We start from the raw sequence: 22,085 nt of genomic DNA, 5'->3' as shown, positions 1-22,085 counted from the left end.
ACAGTTTCCACTGGCTAGAAAATTACTGTTGGCAAAATCTGATGAAAATATTTGTAATATTTGAGAACAGGTTAAATAAAATTAAGCAATCTCTCTGGTGTTGAAAGACAGGATTTTACAACTTGTGGGTGCTGTTTTGAACAAAAGTGATGTATGCATTAAAACGCATTAGTATTTTGAAGAAAAGGATTTAGTATTCTTTTTATAACTTCTGCAAAATACAAAAGCTATGTGAATTTACACATTTCTGGCAGCCCCACATTAGCACCAAGCCATGACTATACATTTATGCAAAGAAAAAGTCAAGTTTATTTTGTAGTAGCAATAGTTTCTTTTTTATTTTTAATATACTTTAGGAAACAATATACAAAGCTGAGCTTTTCCACCATTTTCAAACAGTGGGTTGCTCCAATTACACAAATTCAGCGTTTTGTGATGGTTAAAGAACAGCAGTCAGCACCAGACTTGAACAGTTAGCTACAACACAAACATCCTTCGAAATGAAATGTCATAATAGCAAGACAGCTAAACCAGGAGTTAACATATGACAACTGTTGGGGAGGTGTCTTAATCATCCTTGTTGAATTTTATATTTCATTAAATATTTTATACACAATTTCCTCTTTACAAGTTTTAAACAAAACCTCCCTTAAGGAATTATTTCAATTAAGTACAAAAGTATTCAACAAGAATAGTTCTGATAAAGAATCCCCAAACAGACCAAATTTTAATGTGTTGACCAAAGGAAATGAAAACCAGTGTTTTGTTTTAACATTTTTATTACAACAGATACAATTCACATCTGACTAGCTTTTTTTCCTCTTTCCCCTCCCACAACCATGTTAACATGTTCATTGGGCTATTTCCTTATATTTGAGCAAGTAATGTACTTTCAGCACACATGCCCAGCAGTACTACAAGTCCATTCTTACAGGGTGCAAATGGAAATACGTTTCAATAATTTATACAAACAAGTGGGTTATGCTCAATCACTGCAATTTTAAGCTACTGTACACAGGAATGAAAAGATTATAGAAAAAAGTGCCATAGCAACAGTGCCTTAAGAAAGGAGAAAATTAGAAGCATTAAAAAACTGATAAAATCAGATTTAGGATTTTAGGGGGAAAATGGAACACAGAAAACGAAAAACATTTCTCTGTAAAACAGAAATGGAGAAGCACTGCTCTTGATTCGGTGCAAGTGTGGAAACAGTTGTTTCATGATATTTGTACATTACCCAAATTGTTGCAGCCTTAGACACAAATCGCCTGGCGCTCGCATTGAATTTTAGGAAATGCAAGATTTCTGAATGAATGATAAATTAACTAAAAAAGAAAGCTAATTTTGCAGACAGGTTTACATGTAAAAGGCTAGGTATTTAGCCACCTCAGCATTGATTAGTTTTGGATGTCTAAGCTCTGATACACATGGCTTCCCATGGCTTCACTCTACAAAACATATTTACAACGTGAAGAATACATCTACAAGAAATCTACATTTCAAGGGTTTTACAAATCATCCTTGTATCTTTCCCCTGAATTGACTCCCTCCTGTCCCCTTCCCCATGTCATTTTTTTCTGCCCAGCTCAACGGTCCAAAGTCTACTCAAATGCAGCTCAAAAATGTTAAGACTGGGCAACCAGTTTTATAGTTCCTGTACTCAAAACCATGTGCAATTATTCACAACTTTTCACACCATGAAGGAATTCTGATTCTTTAGCTTTTCAAGTTCTTTAATTTGTTGTCTCAAAAATAGTATCCTGCAATACAAAAAAAATTAAAATTAGTGTAAAGAGTCATTACATTCAATAACAATATTCATCTAAATCTTTAATATTTTAATAAAGGCATGCTCAAACTCCACCACAGTCTAGCTTGATGTTCATTTGACATTACCTGAAGTCTGGCAGACAGTTAAATCTCACCACAAGAAAACAAAACAAAGAATAGAGTTGCATACATTTAGATTAGATTTTTGTTTTTAAGAAAAAGGATCAAATTGCTGGTTCTAATGATTGATATCTTCACATTAAGCTTAAGGATAAGCATGAACAGAATTAACGTTCAAGACCTAAGGGAACTCAAAAGAACACCTTTAGTACATGAATCCTGCAAAGAATTATATTATATCTACATATGGCATACATCTCTCCTGGGGGTTGAGGTGTAATTCTTATCTGCTTCTAATAAATTGTGTTCAGATACTTTCTTCTCCCTCAGACAGAGGAAGGCCACGGCAACACATACACCTGAATCTGTCTTCTCTTGGGCACAAGAATGCAGTTAGAAGCACCAGCTACATTGCTCGACCTTCCTTTGTTGTTTCTCCCATGTTACAGGTCAACAAACTTGTACTTTCCCTTGGACAGAAGTTCAAACTGATATACTGGAAGAAGAGCTAGAGGTGTGCTTTCAGCTCTTTAGCATAACTGTAAAGGTGAGCTATACACTATCCCTATATATTAAATATATATAATGCTAGACTGGGATATATAAATATATTGGGATATATATATGGATAACTGCATGTATGTATGTTTGAGCCCCGGATCTACACAGTGTGGGGTGGGCTACAGCTGTGGGGTGGAGCAGGAGCAAGAGCTGGTGCTGCGTGGGGCTCTTCTTGCCAGGGGCTGGGCTTGGAGCAGGCTCCGGCAGTGCTGGGAGAAGGCTGCAGCTGCCCCAAATTTCGCTGCAACTCCGCTCCCAGCCCTGTGCTGCCACCCGGCACAGCCCCAGCTTTTCCCGGCGCTTTGGTGGAGGTGGGGTGTTCAGCCAGGGCTGTGCCAGATGACGGCACAGGGCTGGGAGCAGAGCCGTAGTGAAATTTGGGGTGGCTGGAGCCTCTTTCCAGTACGGCCAGAGCCCGCTCCGAGCCCAGCCCTCGGCAAGAAAAGTCCTGTAGCAATGCCAGCTCTGGCTCCAGCTCCACCCCACAGCTGCAGCCTGCTCCGTGCCACCAGACCGGGTGGCACATGTCCTCCTGTCCCCGCTCTCATGGTGTGCAGTGATGGGAGCTGTGCCTCCATCCTGCCCCCTCAGCCCCCACACTGGGCAGTGCCTGCCCCTGCCCCCTCCTTCACTGTGGGGAGCCTTGATCTGCCCCCCGCTCTCACCCGCTCCCCTTCTGACTTACCAGCTGGAGGCAGCTCTCCATGCTGCTGGCTTTGCTCCATGCTGTGCTGTGACTGCACGCAGCATGGGCATTTATGAGCCAAATTACTGGCCCCATTGGGCCGATATCCAATATAGACAATTTTCTTTATATCAGTACCGATCCAATATCGGACCAATGAATCAGTGCACCTCTAATACTTATATATAAAATATCCCAATCTAGCATTATATAATTAATCCACAAATATGTGCAACTTATTCAAACACTTCTTAACTACTATACATGCCACTGACAAAAGGAGACTACGCTGAAAAATATCTGTGTTCAGCAATGATGTGCAAAATTTTCTGTGCAAGTTTAATATTTTTCCAATGATATCTGGATCTGGCCAAGGAAAAAATAGGGATTAATTTTTGGACTAATCCTTGTGGATACAGATTTAAATTCCCTCAGTACCTTAAGGACACAACTTATGAGTGGATGTAGATTGCTATAATTCTACTTTAAATACTAATGCTTATGTGATGAAGGTTTAAATATATTTCCAAAGTTAGGGTGGAAATTATCCCTGTAAAATCATCATTTACAAAAAGGCAAATAGTTTGTTGAAACAATGAGTTATAATTGACTAAAAATGCTAAGTTACTATAGTTATATTAAAGAAAAATAGCATTTAGAGAAACATGGACATGCTGATATCTTTCCTCAAGAAAAATCCTGAAGCATTTTGCAAGGTCCCCATTTCTGATTACAGTAGTCACTTCTGCCCAACCAACCAACAGCCATTTCTATGGTACAACACAACAAATATAAACAGCTCAGCTGTGCAGACAGTTAATGAAAAATGCAGCACCCAACTGCTTCTGCAAAGTATTTTTTAGTCGACATGAAATCAATCAAAATGGAAGTTTAGAAGATACCTTATCCTAAGAAGATTTTTAATATATCACAGTGCTTTTCCGTACTATACAAAAACAATCATCCGATACTAACTCAGAAGAAAAAATAATCTACTCATTTTCCAGTATCTACTGGAGAATCTCAAGATTTTCTTGCAGGCCTTCCACCTAAATATTGACGAGAATCAGCCTCCTTAGCTTAGGGCTGTCCAGCATTAGTGGGGCTGGGGGCCACAGGTGGTATCTGTACTCCTTTGCGCCACTGCCAGTTAGACAGCACTGGTTTAGGAAATAACAAAAAAGTTCTTCTTATGTAATTTCCTACAGTATTAGACCTAATATTCTCAGCGTAAGAATCAAATGGGAACTGGAAGAACTGTTAATTCTGTTACCTTCTATAGCAGTAACTGTCAACCAGGGTGTCACAGCACCTTGGGGGGCCTTGAGACCTTTAAGGGGACTGTGGGATTCCACAAAATGTTAGGTTTGCAAACATTAAATCACATGATAAATCCAGGGATTTCAAACAGGAGTCTGTAGTGTTAGAAACATTCTGACCTGTTGTGGTCTTTCTGAGTTCTTTGCAACATAAGAGTTGCTCTATTATCTTTCTGCATTCAAAAAACAAGTAAAACTAAGAACTGGCATTTTCTGAAGGGTGCCACAAGTATGAAAAGGTTGAAAACTACTGTCCTGTAGCAATGCAAGTGAGCTTCAGCCCTGAAAGAGTTAAATTTACTGTGATTTTGTTCTGACAGATGTTAACATTTACATTACAACAGCTTATGTTAGTATCATTAGAGACAGATGTAATTAAGTCTTTCAAAGTCCTAGCCAGCTCATATGGTTTCAACCCAACATCTTGTCTAGTCTCTTAAAAAAACTGCATATCTGGTCCTATTCATAAGAAATTTTCTATAGGTATCTGCATGGGTAGTATGCAAGATATATACATAAAAGATAGCTTCTGTATCTGACACAGGTAAACATGCTAAAACTTTAACTGCCATCAAACCAAGCTTATTTAAAACAAGATGCAAGAAGGGATAAAATTAAGGATATGTTGAAAATAAATATCCAAACTCTTACCTTTGCTCACGCAAAGTTGCTTGAATTTCACATACTCGAACTAAAGATCTTAAATTTTTTAATTCAGTACAAATTTCTGACATATGAACACTTCCCATATTATGGGCTTCCTCACGTAATCTTGATGCCTGCAAGAGTTCAATACAAAATTAATTTGAAAGTTAGTTCTGTGTTTTTTGGTAACTTCCTAAAAGAAAGTGAACATAGTCTGAGGAAATGTAAGACCTATTTCAGTACAACTGAAGGAATATTTTATATTCTGCACTATACTCCTCCCAAAAAATGTAATCGTTTTGCACCTGGCAAAGGGGCACTTGCTTTCAATTCAATTACAAAAAAAAAAATAGACAAATGTATGAATGTAGGATTTAGTTTTATAAAACATCTTAAATTCTCTATAAAATTTATTTACAATTAAAGAAATATAGAACTGGAAGAACGTTCAAGAGATAAACTAGTTCAGTTCCTGTGTACTTAAAAGCATCCCTGATAGATACAGGCATCCCGCATCTTACGTGCATGCGAATGCAACTATACGCGGGTGGGGAGGGGGGACGGGGCTTGAGTCTGCACATGGTGCTGCCGCTTACCTGGAGACCTGGCCACCACCGCGCTGCCAGCGGTGACTGCCTCTGCCACCAAAACCTTCTGCCACCGCCATGGAGCCGTGCCCGGAGCTGTGTGGCTGGCTGCCAGGCGGCACACAGCCATCCCCCACCACCACACCACACTGCCGGCCGCACAGCTCTAAGCGTGGCTCCGCAGCGGCGGTGGGAGGTTTCAGAGGCAGAGGCAGTCACCGCTTTCACTATACGTGATTTTCGCCTTCATGCGCTGCCTTTAGAATGTAACCCCCGTGTAAGATGCGGGATGTCTGTATTTGTCTAACTTTTTGATAAACACCTGAATGACATGGATTCAACAAGCTCCTTAAGAACAGTTAAGCGGTGAAACGGGTTCCTCATTATTTAGCCTTTTCCTAAAACAAGCTAAATCTTGCTTGCTGCAAATTAAGCCAATTAATACTTCTCCCACCCCGGTGAAAACAAATTAGCTTATCACTGTCCTCTTTTAAACATTGGAAGACTTGTATATACCTCCTTAGTGCTCTCCGTTCTAGACTAACCAACCCCAAAAATCCTTCCATTCTTTCTTCACAGGTCATGTTTTTCAAATTTTATTTTTGTTGCTTTTTTCACTTCCTCCAAATAGACCTGGTTTCCACAAGAAGGATAGCCACAACTGAGGCCTGGCCTTACCAAGCAGAGCAAAATAATTACTCTGTCTGTCTTACATATAACGTTCTATTAATACATCCTGGAATAGCATTTATCTTTTCTGCAACAGCACCACATCAAACTCATTCGATTTATAATATGCTGTTACACTTGCATTCTTTTCTGCAGTACTGCTGCCAATGTAGTTTTATTTTGGGGCAGATGGTATGTGAGGAAATATATGTGCCTTGTTCTGAGAAGGTAGAATGGAGAAAAAAATCCCCCTGCTCACCACCTCCGCCTGCCCCAAGTCGAGGCTGAAACCTGCTTACATGGAGTGCCTCATTAGCCATCAGTCAGATAATTAATTTTAACCCACTCATTGCTGCTGCTGAACTGGCAGCAGCTTCTAGCTGCTTAGCAAAACACTGCTGCCATTTTAGCAACAGTTGGGAGAGGATTAAAAAACGGGGCCAAGCCCTGCTGAATGCTGGCAGGAGAAACACAGAGCCCTCACCAGCCATGATAGTGGCCTCATACAAAAATTCAGTTTCTCCTCAGAGTTGCTGCTCTCCCAGGAGAAATCACAAGTGTAGATATATTCAGGCTTTTTCTCCCAGGGTAAAAATGGCCACACCAGGGGAAAAATAACCTGGAAACAACCAAAATCACTCCCAAAAGTGTTTCTCCTAGGACACTGAATGTCTGCACATGCCATGTTCTTTTCTCTCACAATAGAACATAGTCCTCCAGCTTTGCCCTCTTTCCCCAGGGAGACACTGTCGCTTGTTGGACTCTTGCTGAAGAACACTTCCCCTTCACAATCCCCACATTGTACTGCAGGGAAACACAGGCTGACCATGGGCAGTCTGGGTCAGCCAATCAGGGCTGCCCTATAGACTATTGCAATCTGTTGCCAAGCACACTAAGGAAGCCTGCAGAGCATGCCTAAATGGGTCCACAGCGCTGCCACTCCTCCATGCAGATCTTGGGGCGTGGGAAGGTGAAGAAGCAGGAACCATTTTCATTTTACTATGCCTCCAAGCTTCTATTCCAGACAGAAAAGTAGCTGCTCTGCTTAAGTCAAGCCCCCCAGTTTTAGAGGGCTGATTTTGGGGGAAGATGTGCTGAAGTCAAGCTGACCAAGCAAATTCCTTGGGTCCTTTTACTTTACCCTTTACCCTCTGCTAGCCCTTCTTTCCCCCTCTAAGATTTCTCTTATCAGCATTATTTTTTTTTAAATTATTATTGGGAGGTGTTATAAAAAGGAAAGCAAAAAATATCCAAATATGGTCAGAAAAATAGGGTGACAAGCCCAAAGAAACAATCCAAAACAAATGTCTGAAATGAAAATCAAATACTTGAAAGGAGAAATACTGAATAAGCCTCTAGGGGTAATCATAGATGGCAAACGTCATATATGAATTTGTAATTTATAAGGGGTCAGAAAAAAGGCATCTTGGACAACACGCAAAGGAAGGCCACAAACAAATATTAAGGAAATTTTACAATTTGAGAAATATTACTATTTCTGCCACCAGGAATAAATGGATAAACTAAGTGTGGGGGAGCAGGGTTGGAACAAAATAGAAAGAGCTAGACAGAAAGACACTGGCAAAAGGTTAAACCAGCTAGGTATATACAGTATGATCAAACAAGACATGATAATCCCCTTCAAGAAATGCCAGGATATAAAGAGGTAAATCTGTTTAGAAATGGTACTGGAACCCATTTGCTGCTACACCAAATATCCTTTAATGACACTATGTAAATACAATTATACTTAAAGAATTGTGTTGTGTGCGATTCCAAACTTCTTAAAACTCTTCCCTCATACTTCCCTTTAGCATTGTCAGGATACTGATGAATTAAAAAGCTACTTGATGCCTTGGGTATTTACATTTCTTAAAATGTTCAGATTTAGGCATAAATCTCTTAAATTTCTAGGTTTACAGGTATATAAAGATTATGTCATCATCTGTAATATCTAAACTTTAAGTTACTAATATACAGTTTGACCATAAAACTGAGTGATTAGTCTTTAGTTTTAAAACAGCCCTAGATTTTTAAAGTTAAAAGATTCTGTAAATGAATATTATTTAAGAAATTAAAAAAAAGGAGTACTCTTGTAACAATTCTACTGACTTTATTTTGTGCAATACTAACCATAACTATTTAGTACATTTCCACTGTAGATTCACCACTATACCCAAGTAGGAAGGAAGCTGTGACAACTAAGGCCAATTAAGAAAGACCTGCACTCACATCACAACATGTCCAAGTAGCCAAAATAAAGTGGAGATTCCAGTCTTTAATTTACAATTGAGTATTTTTGAGGTTATATAATAGAGAATGGTACCACATGAAAGAAAAAGTTGGAGGGAGATGAGTGTGTAGCCCAATGTTTATTTATGGCAGTCAAGCTCAACTAATGCAGTCTTGCCCTCAAAATTTCCTGGCAGCGATACTTCATTCAGTGCATAAAGATGACAAAATGACACTATAATACGAAGCTTTTTACAATACTGATGCTTACAGGTTCCTCCGCACCAGGAAATAGCCTACAGTTCCTATCCTGTACCCTGTGTATACACCAAGATCCTGCACTAAAACTTATGATGCTTTTACTTCCATTTAGAACCAAGAATTGTAAAAAGAGAAGGGGGGGGGGGGGGGAAGGGGAATGACATTTCAGCCACATTTTTTAAATAAATCTCAAAAGGTACGTTATTCAGGTCACTGATTACATGAACTGGTTTGTCTGAACATGACAATTAATCCATTTGCTGCTTGTAATTCGTATGTCCTGATTTCAAAGCAGTATTGTAAAAAAAAAAAAAAAAGTGGAATCAAGATCATGGAAGAACATGCAGGACAGAGACTTTTGACCACGTGTATGAATGCACTATGGAATTATGTATAAAAAAGGCTGCAGGGCCATATCTGTAGGATTAGAGGAGAAAAAGACACCACTTCTTTAAACAAGGCTCACTGCACACCAGTGCCTTTGTAATTTGTGCAACTGAGTCTGGATAGGAATTTTTATACGCGTGGTAATAAAATTTTTTAAAAACTGATACGGGCTTAATTGCAGAGGCTCTGCTGTCTTACCACTATAGCTGAACATTCACGGGAATATTAAAATAGTTAAAAAGGGCTGAGCATAGAGAAAGACGACATTCAGATGGTGATTAGGTAAAATGTAACTGAAAGAGTATTCCAGAAATCATCCTTTACTCTAATGCTCAAGACTATCGAGGCTTCTCATACAACCTGGTTTTCCTTATTATAACTGCAATAATAACGTGGCCATGTGCAAACAGTTCTGACATTTTTCAAAACTGAAATACAAGATCCATACATATGAGGCTCATCATTATCTAACACTTGAAAATCACTGGTATTCATAAGCAAGATCTGCACCTGTTTCTTAGACATTTTATTTGAACAGTTAATTCACCAAACGATACTAATTTTACATTCAATATTTAAAACATATTTTGGGGCTCAGACACAAAGTAATGAATACTTCTGGTCATGAACTAGACTCTTAGGACACGGACAGGGTAGTCTTAAATTTTCAACATAATCAGCATGTATACCTAGCATGTATACCTACCTGCTTTTCTGCATGATCTGCAGGCCAGCCTTGAACATGTTTTATAAGATTTTCATTGAAGTGTGCCGCTAGCGTAGGTGTTAATGAACATGTAGGGCGTACAGATGCATTCTGTGGTGCAGTTGTTGAATTTGATGCACTAGTGCCGGAGGTATGATTTGGACCTGGTGATGGACTTCTCTGACTACTAGAAGGAGAAACAAAGATTAGAAAGACATGGGTTCTTAAAGGGTATGTAAACCTAAAAAGGAATCAGTAAACTCTCTATGCAACTTCATAATATTCTGCCACAAGCTACATTACCAGAACATCAACATTCAGGCTGTCACATTTCTGACCAATTCATCCTGTAACACTTTTCATCTTTGCCAAGTTCTGATAATTACATTTCACCCCATAATAATTCCGACTATAGAGTCTATTAGATTTGTTAAGTCTATTCATCAGGACTTAAACTAAGGGAGTATTATAGTGCAAACTGATTTAGTTGTATGCCACCTCAAAGGTGCCTATATTCCATTGCTCCTTGGACTGTTATAGGCATGTTTTCTACCCATATATAAATTGGCTAAAGAACTTGAGATTTTCAAAGATGACTGATATTAAGTAATTCTAAGTAATACTAAGTAATTTGCTTAGTCAACAAAAGGAATCCTCATGCATATGGTCCCTATTGCTTGATTAAACATTTCTGCCTCTAGCTTAGAGGCATGGCCATGCCTAAACTGAAGTTTTGTCTGGAAAACTCCTCAAGAGACCATCAAAGTTCAGCCGTCTGTTCAGTCAGGATCATCCCTGACTAAGCCATCCCAGTCAAACATCTAGCCTGCTCTTGGAAATTTCCAGGGACAGATTCCAACACTACTCTAGGCAGCCTGTTCCAATGATTGACCACCCTCATAGTAAAGTCCAACCTACATTTCTTCTCCTGCACCTTGAGGCCACTGCTCCTAATCCTGTCCCTTGCAGCCACAGAGAAAGGTTATCCTTTACCTTTGTAACTACCCTTCAGGTATTTGAAGACTTATCAAATCCAGTCCCACTCCCATCTTTTCCACACTAAATAATGGTTGATAGCAATACCCAGGTCCTTCTCTGCACTACTGCAGCCTGGCTACTGATTGCCCAATCTGTATTTGTGAGAGCAATTATTGCATCTGAAATACAGAACATCACAATTGTCCCACTGACTCATCTAGATTGATTGCAGACCATTTTTCCAGTTTATCTAGGTTATTCTGGATCCTAGCCCTGCCCTCTGGAGTATTCACAACTTTACCCAACTTGGTGCCATCTGCAAGTTTGCTAAGCATGCACTCGATCCTCTCATTCAAATCATTAACGTCATAAATGTTTTCTTGCCTTCTGTTGTACTGATATAGCATATATGGTCTAGCTGGAAAGCATATTATAATGTATCTATTTATGTCACTTTTATCACTGTATACATTGTGTTGTGCTGTCTATGTACATCTTTATCATTTTGGACATGATTTAGCCAAAGGACTGAGGCATACATACTTAAAGACAACTGCCACTCCCAGCCACAAACAAAAGGAGAGACAGTAGAACACCCAAGGCATTGTTGGCCTGTACTGGGGAAATCAACCCCTCTGTAGCAAAGGCATCTGAGAGAAGTGGCCCATTAGCCAGAGGTACTCCAGATGCCTCTAGAGAAATTTCTGGAGGATTCTTTGACTCATCAGCAGTTAGTACAATGCTGATGAGGAGGCTGGTTGTGATATACTTAAGAGGCAGCATGATATGCTTTGCCTTTTACATATTCCCAAGCTGCTGAAAGCAGCAGGAAGGCTGATCTCTAAAAACAATGGCAGGTTTCTCAGGAGGGCTAGGATGTAGCCAGATGATAGGGGAAGAAACTTTACTTGTCTTTTTATTTCTGTCTTCAAATCTGTGGTCATTTTTTCGTGTGCAATTGTTTGTCTCCTTACTAGTTGCCTGTGGAAAAAAGAGTGATCCCTGAGTGAGTAATATTTTGGGCTAGCCCTATCTAGGGAAAGGGAGATTTAAAATTTCTTTCACCACCCAAAGGGGAGGTCACTTAGAGTTGGCAGAGAATGCCTTTTGCACTAGTAAGGTCTGATATAAGAGGCCTGGAGCTGAAGCTATGGGAATAAGGAGTTATCTCAGAGTAAACCTTGGTCTGTTCCTTGGGATAAGCAGGGGTACACCAGGGAGAAACTGGGGCTTGGGGGATACTCCATGGATGGGTTTGTGACACTTTCCACATAGCTAAGTTTCTAGGTAAGCTCTTGCCATCTCCCTTCTCATGCACAGTATTTTTTCCTCTGTTTTGACAAATATAATTTTGTCCTGCCCATATCCAATAAGGAATGCTGCTGCAAAGAATTTTTTCTAGCGTTGCTTTTACCATGTTACTCCTTTCCCTGAATTCTTCCCTTAACGACTTTATCTCTATGATATCAAAACTAAGTCCCCATCTTTACTTTCTGTCCCCATACCCTTCTGGCATATCTCCTCCCTATCATCTTTCATTAAGTATCAAAAGGCTACTTCTGTCTCATCAGCCCTTGCTGCCTGCTTTCAGTGCTAACTTGTTAAAATTTCAAACTTTATTTTGCTATCTCCCTGGCTGGTCCTCCTGCCTGGAAGGCAATTCTCAGAGATTTCTATACAACCACCTCACCATCCTTTTTCAAATTCCTTCTTAAAACTCACTTTTGCCATGGCGATTATAAAAACATGCATAACTCATCCACAGTTAGGCTGCTGGTATATCAGTATTGCCAACCACACTGTGCCAAAAATGATGCGACAAACTTTATGTGGCATGTAAATCCTGAGATGCTATTTTTGGAGTATATGTGTGGGGGAGTGTTATTTGTGAAGGTGTGGGGGTCTGTGTGTGTGGGAGGGGGTTGGAGCTGCGTGTGGACTGTGCACGGGGGTGGGGGGGGAAGAAGTGGAAGGGGGCAAGATTGAGGCCCCCATGGTGAGGGAGGGAGTGGGGCGAGACCAGGGGCTGGGGTGAATGGGACCCCGAGGCCAGGGAAGGTTGTCCAGAGGTGCACAGGGGAGGAGAGGGAACATGACTCCCTGCAGCTCCATGCACCCCTGGAGAGACCGGGGGGGGGGAGCATGTGCCCCCTGCAGGGCAGAGGTAGGCTGTCCACTGCAGGCTTAGGGCTCTGCATCCTGCTGCCTTTGCCCTGGGAGCTCAGCTGTGCGAGGACATGGCAACTTGTCAGGCAGTTAGGGAATGTGGGGCGCGCTGGCCGCACAGTGTGTTCCCCTGCCCACCCAGTGACAGAAAGCACATTAGTGTCACACAGCTGAGCTCCTGGAGCAAAGGCAGCAGGAGCAGATAGCCCCGCGGGGGCACATGCCCCCATGCCCTGGGGGTGTGCAGAGCTGAACCCCCCCCCCCCCCCCCAAACCTCTGGACAACCCACCTCAGCCCCATTCACCCCAGTCCCTGCCCCACTTCCTCCCTCACCCCAAGGGCCTCGATCTCACCCCCCACCCTTTTCCTCCACAGACTTACCAGCTGGGAAAACCCTGAGATTTGAGGATTTGATTATCAAAATCATGAGTCAGTTATTCAACCTGAAAATCATGAGTCTTGCAATGTTTTTGCAACAGTTGGCATTACTGGTATACTCACACCAGTAGCTGGCAACTTTTTTTTTTTTTTTTTTTTTGGCAGGGCCAACCAGAATGGTGCACCTGAGGTCCAAGGTGAATAGGTACTAGGACACAGTCGCTGCTGCTGCTGACTGGTAGTAGCATGACGTCAACAAAGCTGCCAAAGCCCCAGGTCCACAGGACAGATCCAGTGGCTACACAGGCAGGCCTGCAGATCATAAGCTATATGCCCTTAACTTAAACCAATGCTATTATCATGCTGAATCAACACTTGTTCCTCATCATCTGCCTTTCTTTTAGATTGCATGCCCTGCAGGGGCAGAGACCACTTTTGCTGTGTGTATCGCACCATGAGATCCTGGTCCATGAAAACAGTTCTAATATTAAAATAGCTTTCTGGTAAACCACAAAAGACCATACCAAGCTAAAACACTTTTCATGTGGCCCAAAATCTCCATCATGAGGACACCATGGCAAATATCTAATTCCCACGTGTTCTAAGGGCACAACCACTCTCACCATAGCTGCCTTGTGGTATAAAAGCTTCATGCCACCACATTCTTTGCCACAGCAGCCTGATGTAGAGACATACCTTAAATCAATAACCTTCCATTCCTACATTAGGGTCTGAAAACTGCTACTAATCTCCAGTCTTCAGTTTTCTAAACCTGATAACCATTGTTAATAACCTGATTGTGTCTACTTTGATTCCTCACAGTCAATAACCTTTTATCTTCCAGATCTTTTTGTTTCCACTCACTTAATCTATTCTGTTCACTATTCCTGAATTCCCCAAATGCCACTTCTGATATTCTACTCTGTCATTTTTTCAGTCTCATGCTTAACAATCCCTACTTTTAAAACTAACTTAACTAAAGAAATGTATCAAGCAGTCAAAAAACACAAAAAAAGGCAGAAAGTTTTGTTTGCATTTCCCTGTAATGTCACAGTCTTCTTCCATGATTTAATCTCTCACCACCTAATTCACTATTATCACTTGCAAATCTGAAAAGCGAGAATTAGACTTGATGGACACCTTTATTTGCACAGAAAAAGTACATATATGGCTATTATAGCTTGACTTTAATCCATACAGTCCAAAGTTGCCCAAGGAAAAATGAAGATATCAGAGTTTATAAATGGATGGGGAAATCTCTCGCTCTCTCATTATCTATCTATATATATATGTATATATAGATAAATAGATATATATAGTAGGCCTGTGCAAAGCAACGCTTCGGATTGGGATTTGGCTGATTCAAAGGGACAGTGATTCAATTTGGTGATCTGAATCACTGTCCCGATTTGATTCGGAGTTGCAGCTATAGACTATACTGGGGAATTATTAAAATACCTATAACTGTCATTTTTTTTGCAGATTCAGATGAAAACAGCAGGGATGGTAGCCCCTTTTGAAGGCATGAAGCTTGCCAAGTTTCAAGGAGATAGGTGCAGAGGCTTCTGCGAAAGTGCACCTCAAACTGTTGAAAACAAGAAACTCGTATCACTTGTGTGTGTTAAGGCAGAGCGGGATGAAAACAGCAGGGATGACAGCCCCTCATGTGGGCATGAGGCCTGCCAGGTTTCAGGCAGAATGGTGCAGGATTTTCTGTGAAAGTGCACCTCAAGGTTCTGATAGCAAATAAAAAAAAAAGCAAATAGGTGTGGAGTGAGGAGGGTGACACTCACTCTGTCTGCACGTGGAGCTTGGGGAACTCCAGCAGTGGGAGGTACACCTTCAGGAACACCAGCTGTTCCACCAAACCAGGATCCAAGGAGGTGTGGTGGGGTGTCACTATATCCCCAGCAATGCTGAACACCCTCTCGCTTGGAACACTGGTTGGTGGACAGGACAGGTGTTCCCAGGCAACTGTGGCCAGATCCTGCCACACTTGGCTGAAGGTTGCCCAATAGGCCAAAGGGTCACAGTGCAGTGGCTCCGTGTCTTCGGTGAGACACGTAACCACTGAGGCCTCTGTGCTACCTGCCTGATGGTGGGGTCTGGTGCCTCTGGACCCCAACACTAAAGCCCTGCCCTTGGCCCACACTGGCAGCAGCTGTGGTGAAGGAGATTGGCTCATGGTTGGAGTGCTGGCACAGGAAAGTGGATCCCTCTCTTCCACATCCCGCCGCCTCTGCCCTTCTGCCTCCCTGACTCCATTCACCAGCACCTCTGTCCACTGCTTGCAGGTTTTGCTGCCGCAGATGCTCCCCTTCACCCTTGGGTCGCACATGCCCAGCAGCACCTGGACCATACTGGACCGCAATGGATCCAGTCATTTTTTTGTGCCCTCCTTCAGTTACTTCACCAGTGCCTGCACTTCTGGTGACAGGCTGCCTCATATCCAGCCAGGAACATCGATCCCCTGGAATTTCTCCATTTCATTCTCAAGCTCCTTCACTATGGGGATCACCTGGCTAAGGAGGGCATTGCTAGTGCTGAGGCTCCTGGTGGCCTCGAGGAATGGCTTGAGGAACACCAAGATCTGGAAGATGGTATCCCACTCCGCTTTGTTAAGGGGGCCACTGATCCCAATCTCCCCAACCAAGGCCATCTCATGGTTGACCTTCTGGTGCTCCACCAGCCTTTCCAGCATCAGGTATGTAGAGTTCCACTGAGTCTCCACATCCTGCATGATATTGTGCTGTGGGATGCTCAGCTCTGCCTGTTTGTCCCACAGCATCTTGCCACCCTTGATGCTCTGGTGGAAGTAGCCTGCCACCTTCCTGCGTTTCGAAATGAGCTGGCTGGTAGTGATGGCGCTGTCACCAGGAACCCTGTTCTCCTCCAAGGCATCCCTGACTATGAGGTGCAGCTTGTGTGCCACACAGCAGATGCCAACAAAGTTGGCATCACGCACCGCCTTGACCATATTGGCCCCGTTGTCGGTGACCATGAACCCATGGGTGAGCTCACCCTGCCAAACAAGCCACCCCTGCACCATGCTGTTCATGGCCACCATGATCTCTGTTGCCACGTGGGACTCATCCATCAACTCCACTTGAAGGAGAGCCCACCGATACCCTGACTGATTGCACCAGTGCCCTGTGAGGGAGAGGTAGGCATGATCTCTACCCCAGCTGCTCCACATGTCCAAGATGAAGCGCAAGGCTACCTGCAGACCTGCCTTCTGCAGCTCCTCCCTCAAGTATTCCCTGCGTGCCTCATACAGGGAGGGCACCACCATCCTGCTAAAAGGTGGTGTGTGCAGGCACTTGTAAGATGGAGCCATGAGCGCCATGAGCCACTTGAACCCTGGCTGCTCAACTAAGGAGAAAGGCTGGCCATCCAGAGCAAGCATCTCCCTAACGCTCTGGGTGACTTTACCTACGGAATGGAATGCGCCCTGCTTTGTCTCTGCCTTTCCCCCACTGGTCCAGGGTAGCCTGCCTCTGCTTCTTGGGGACAGGAACTTTGGAGCCAGAGGGGGAGTTCTTTTTTGGGCACGCTCCCACTGGTGCCAGGCTGAGGAGGAACAAAGGCAAAGGGGTGCTGCCTCCTGAGATGCAGCAACATCGCTGTGGTGGTAAAGTGTTTCACCTCCTTGCCCCGGCTGATCTGCCTTCAGCAGTGCTGGCAGGTAGCATACCTGGTATCATCTGCCACCTCAAAATGATACCACACTACACTACCCACATGCTTCTGGATTGAGAGTGGGGATCCTGCTTTATCCCCCTCCTCACCAGGCAGAGGCACAACAACAGGAGGAGATGAGCCACCTGCCCCCCACAACCTCCTCCAAAGTGTCTTCAAGAAAAAGAGACCTGCCTCTAGGGGAACTCTGAGAGGTGTGGAGCACAAACTCAGATTCCCCCTCCTTCCCCAGAATTGCCTTCATGATGGCCCTCAGATCCTCTGCTTCCAGATCCAGCTCCTCCTCTGGCACGGTGAGGCTCATGCTGGGAACTAGAACTGGGGTGGAGAATGTCATGCTGCTGCTGGTGAGTGGTGGTGGTGTAGGTGAAGGCACTGCTACCACCTTCTTGCACCCACTAGCAGCAGAAGACTCATCGCTGTCAGGAAAGAGGGTGCATCTATGTTTGGGAAGGGGGGGGAACTTGCAGCTCTCCCTCTGCCCCTCTCCGGTCAGAAAACCTGGCACCTGCCCTTCCAGCACACGCGCGCACACAAGCGTGCGTGTAAAATACATGTTATGCTTTCCTGCACAGTGATAACACACTGTCATGGAAAAACACAGATTTCTTTTTGTGAGGGGGGAAGAGAGTCAAGACAGACTAACAAGAACAAATAAGAGGATTTTGGTGGAAGAATAAGTTGAAAGAAATGGATAGGGATAACAATAGGGACTGTAGGCAAGGGTAAGTAGGAAAGGTATGGATACAACTTACAAGAAGAGAGACTAGCTTGCAAGAAACTAAGCCTTTCAGACGTTGCTGCTCGAAGAGACAGCTCATAAAAAAAGGCACAGATTACTTCAGACAGCGTTATATGTTTTTTTTATGTCCCTCCCCCAAAGCACTGCGATTGGAAGGGAACTCAGAGAAAAATCAGTCACTGGCCAGCTACAGATGTCAATATCCGAGCCATCTTTCCCCTCCCCCTCAACCTTTTCCATATATGGAAGATCACCCCCCCCTTCTCAGTTTGTTTGCTGCAAGCCTTCCGAATCTCCCTGAATCGATTTGGAGGCTTCCGATTCAATTCAGATCTTTTAATGGGTCTCCTGATTCAATTCAGAGGTTCGGCTGACGAATTGGGCCGAATCTCCTCCAAATCAAATCAGCTACTGAAGCTTTGCGTAGCCAGATATAGGTAGAGAGAGAAATAAAAATAATCAATCAATCCCCATCCATGTTTATTAAAATTATATAAGACTAACAACCTAGGCTGCAAAATGAATTACAGAACTGTTTAACCCAAGCAACTTAGTGGCATTTAGATTTTGAAGTTTCTGTTAAAATCACATTAAAATTACTTCTTAACAAGAGAAGTCTCTTGTATTTGCAGAGAATCAATGCATATTTATGGTGATATAGGCAAAAGGCTGCATTCACTGTCTTGACAGAGCTGTAATTAGTCTCACTGCTGGGATCATGGTAATTCAAACATGCCTATTTTTCTCCTCTCAACTTCCGTCCTGCCTATCATGACTCCTGTTTAGTTGAAGAAATTCCTAAAAAGCACACCAATTTAAGAGGTTCATAATGCCTTTATTATATCATTATTATAAATTAATGTAAATATATACAAATACAATGGGACACCTTAAACCTGAATAAAAAACAATGGTATGAGATCTCTAATATGCCATGCCAGCAGCAGGGGGAGCTGCTAATACAATAAAGTAACTTTCCAATTACACTCCCACTTACACGTCCCTAAATGCTAACTTCTACAAATATTTTGTACACTTGGCTAATCAAAATGGTTCAAAAAAAGCAAAAATAACAGCCTGAAAATCTGGAAAGGGGGATGTTTTGACCATAAAGCTATCCAATCTAAAAACAACAGAAAATTCAAACACTCTGCAAGACTGAACTGAAAGGTTATGAGGATTATAGTGGAAGTCCTAATGTAACTATCAAGCCTGCATAATTAACGGAAGTCACAATTCATGAGCCTCTTCAAAAAGTTCACTTAGAAAGATTCTCACTATGTTTAATACATAATCATTAAAAAAAGTACACCTACTAGGTATATATACACCCCTGCCCTGGAGTGCTTTCTTAAGCAGGTAACATGCACTACAGTCATACTTCAAGTTTGGTTCTTCCTTAGTTAATCAAAACCAAGCCAAAGACCAGGTCAGATAAAACATTACTTTAGCATTAACTTGGTGCACAGCCTTCAACAACAGAAGTAACAGTGGGAAAAACCATGCAACTATAAAGAACAGATCTAACAGAAATGAGGGCCTGTCTTTCTGGGCCCCTCTACACATGCCAGCAAAGACGCAACAGGATCTAATGAGTGGTCCAACTGCACATCCTGCCATGTAATACATGCATGGCAGGAGGTACCATTGTAGGATTGCACTTTAGATCCCATCACGCCTCATCACTGGTGTATGGGAGACTGGGATTATGATCCTGAGTTCCCCCTGTACTGGCTCCCATGGCTGCAGGCCTCATAGTTGGTAGGGTCGGAAGGGACCTAAGCAGATCATCTAGTTCGACCCCCTGCCATGGGCAGGAAAGGATGCTGGGGTCAAATGACCCCAGCTAGGTGGCTGTCTAGCCTCCTTTTGAAGACCCCCAGGGTAAAGGCAAGCACCACTTCCCTTGAAAGGTGGTTCCAGCTCCTATCCGCCCTGACAGTGAAGTAGCGCCTCCTGATATCTAGCCCGAATCTACTCTCAGCCAACTTATGGCCATTATTCCTTGTTACCCCCAGTAGTGCTCAGGGAAACAGGGACTCTCCCACTGCCTGCTGGTCTCCCTTGGCAAGTTTATAGGCAGCCACCAGATCCCCTCTCAGCCTTCTCTTGTGGAGGCTGAACAGGTTCAGATCCCGTAGCCTCTCCTCATAGGGCCTGCCCTGCTGCCCCCTGATCATGCCAGTGGCCCTCCTCTGAACCCTCTCAATGCTGTCCACATCCCTCCTGAAGTGTGGCGCCCAGAACTGGACGCAGTATTCCAACTGCGGCCTAACCAATGTTGCATACAGGGGGAGGATCACCTCCTCGGACCTGCTTGTGATGCACCTGTGGATGCATGACAAAGTGCAGTTAGCCTTTCTGACCGCTTCCCCACATTGGCAGCCCATGTTCATCTTGGAATCAATAGTGATTCCAAGATCCTTCTCTGTCTCTGTGCTGACGAGAAGGGAGTTCCCCAGCCTGTAGGTATGCTGCTGGTTCTTCCTCCTCAGGTGCAACATCCCTCGATATGGAGGGATGTGGGCAGCGGGGTTCCACGATGCTCGGTCCTTAGGCCTGCACTGTTCAACATCTTCATCAGCAACTTGGATGAGGGGGTAGAAAGCACCCTGTTCAAATTCACAGACAACACTAAGACGTGGGGAGAAGTGGGCACGCTAGAAGGGAGGAATAGGCTGCAATTGGACCTAGACAGGTTACAGGGGTGGGTGGATGAGAACAGGATGGGTTTCAACACTGACTAGTGCAAGGTGCTGCACCTGAGGAGGAAGAACCAGCAGCATACCTACAGGCTGGGGAACTCCCTTCTCGTCAGTGCAGAGACAGAAAAGGATCTTGGAGTCATTATGGATGCCAAAATGAACATGGGCCGACAGTGTGGGGACGCAGTCAGGATAGCCAACCATACCTTGTCATGCATCCACAGATGCATCTCAAGCAGGTCCAAGGAGGTGATCCTCCCCCTCTATGCAACACTGGTCAGGCCGCAGTTGGAGTACTTGGGCACCGCACTTCAGGAGGGATGTGGACAACATGGACAGGGTCCAGAGAGGCTACCTGTATGATCAGAGGGCAGCAGGGCAGGCCCTACGAGGAGAGGCTAAGGGACCTGAACCTGTTCAGCCTCCACAAGAGAAGGCTGAGGGGGGATCTAGTGGCCGTTTACAAACCAGTCGGGGGGACCAGCAGGCACTGCGGGAGTCCCTGTTCCCCCGAGCACTCCCAGAAGTCAGGGAGGCTAGGATCTGGAACCAACTTCCAGGAGAAGTGGTGCTGCCTCCTACCCTGGGGGTTTTTAAGAGGAGGCTAGATGAACACCTTGCTGGGGCTGTTTGACCCCAGTACTCTTTCCTGTCATGGCAGGGGATTGGACTTGATGATCTGAGCAGGTCCCTTCCGACCCTACCAACTATGAAACATCCTGCACTTGTCCGTATTGAAACCCATCCTATTCTCATCCACCCTCCTCTGTAACCTGTTGAGATCTAGTTACAGCCTGTCCCTCTCTTCTAGTGTGCTCACTTCTCCCCACATCTTAGTGTCATCTGCAAACTTGAACAAGGTGCTTTTCGCCACCTCTTCCAAATTGCTGATGAAGATATTGAACAGTGCGGGCCTGAGGACAGAGCTCTGGGGAACCCCACTGCCCATCTCTCTCCAGGTCAAAAATGGCCCATCCACCACCACTCTCTGGGTGCGGCCCTCCAGCCAATTTGGGACCCATCTGACTGTGTAGGCATCGACACCACAGACATCTAATTTTTTAATGAGGATGGGGTGAGAGACAGTGTCGAGGGCCTTCTTAAAGTCCAGGAAGACTACGTCCACCACGACACCTGCATCCAAGGCTTCCTGCTCAGAAAAATGGAAGCGAAGAATCCATACCTCATGAGATGTGGGACTTGCAACAAGGAGGACAATGCCACCACCTTGAGCTTTGTGAGGTGCAGGGCTTGTAGGAGAATGACACTGCCCCCATTGCCAGCTCTGCAGCTAATGAGGCTCACAGCAGGGGAAGCGCTGAGCCCCGTCTACACATTCAATTAATGGCATGATTAAAACAAGCTACAAAGTTACTATACCTTTTTTGTGCAATAAAACAAGAAATAAGCTACAAAGTTATGCTATTAACTGGGTGAATGTGCAGCTGGGTCACAACTTCTCAACCTCAATTAT

The 22,085-nt window shown here is 43.7% G+C and overlaps 1 protein-coding gene across 2 annotated transcripts in view; it reads right to left on the bottom strand.

Annotated features, from left to right (window-relative positions):
• Positions 1-307: 307 nt before the first annotated feature.
• Positions 308-22,085, bottom strand: part of WAC (WW domain containing adaptor with coiled-coil) — a 101,341-nt gene continuing 79,563 nt past the window's right edge. For both annotated transcript variants that reach the window (XM_059729115.1, XM_059729116.1), the window contains 3 exons: positions 9,943-10,129; positions 5,107-5,234; positions 308-1,760 (listed from right to left, as the gene is read on the bottom strand). In XM_059729115.1, the coding sequence (XP_059585098.1) occupies positions 1,691-1,760; positions 5,107-5,234; positions 9,943-10,129 (385 nt within the window). In that variant the 3' untranslated portion in view covers positions 308-1,690. The remainder of the gene's footprint in view (positions 1,761-5,106; positions 5,235-9,942; positions 10,130-22,085) is intronic.

Source organism: Alligator mississippiensis, chromosome 5 (assembly GCF_030867095.1).
Source record: "Alligator mississippiensis isolate rAllMis1 chromosome 5, rAllMis1, whole genome shotgun sequence".
Classification (NCBI taxonomy): domain Eukaryota; kingdom Metazoa; phylum Chordata; order Crocodylia; family Alligatoridae; genus Alligator; species Alligator mississippiensis.
This window is presented reverse-complemented; position numbering and strand designations above follow the sequence as displayed.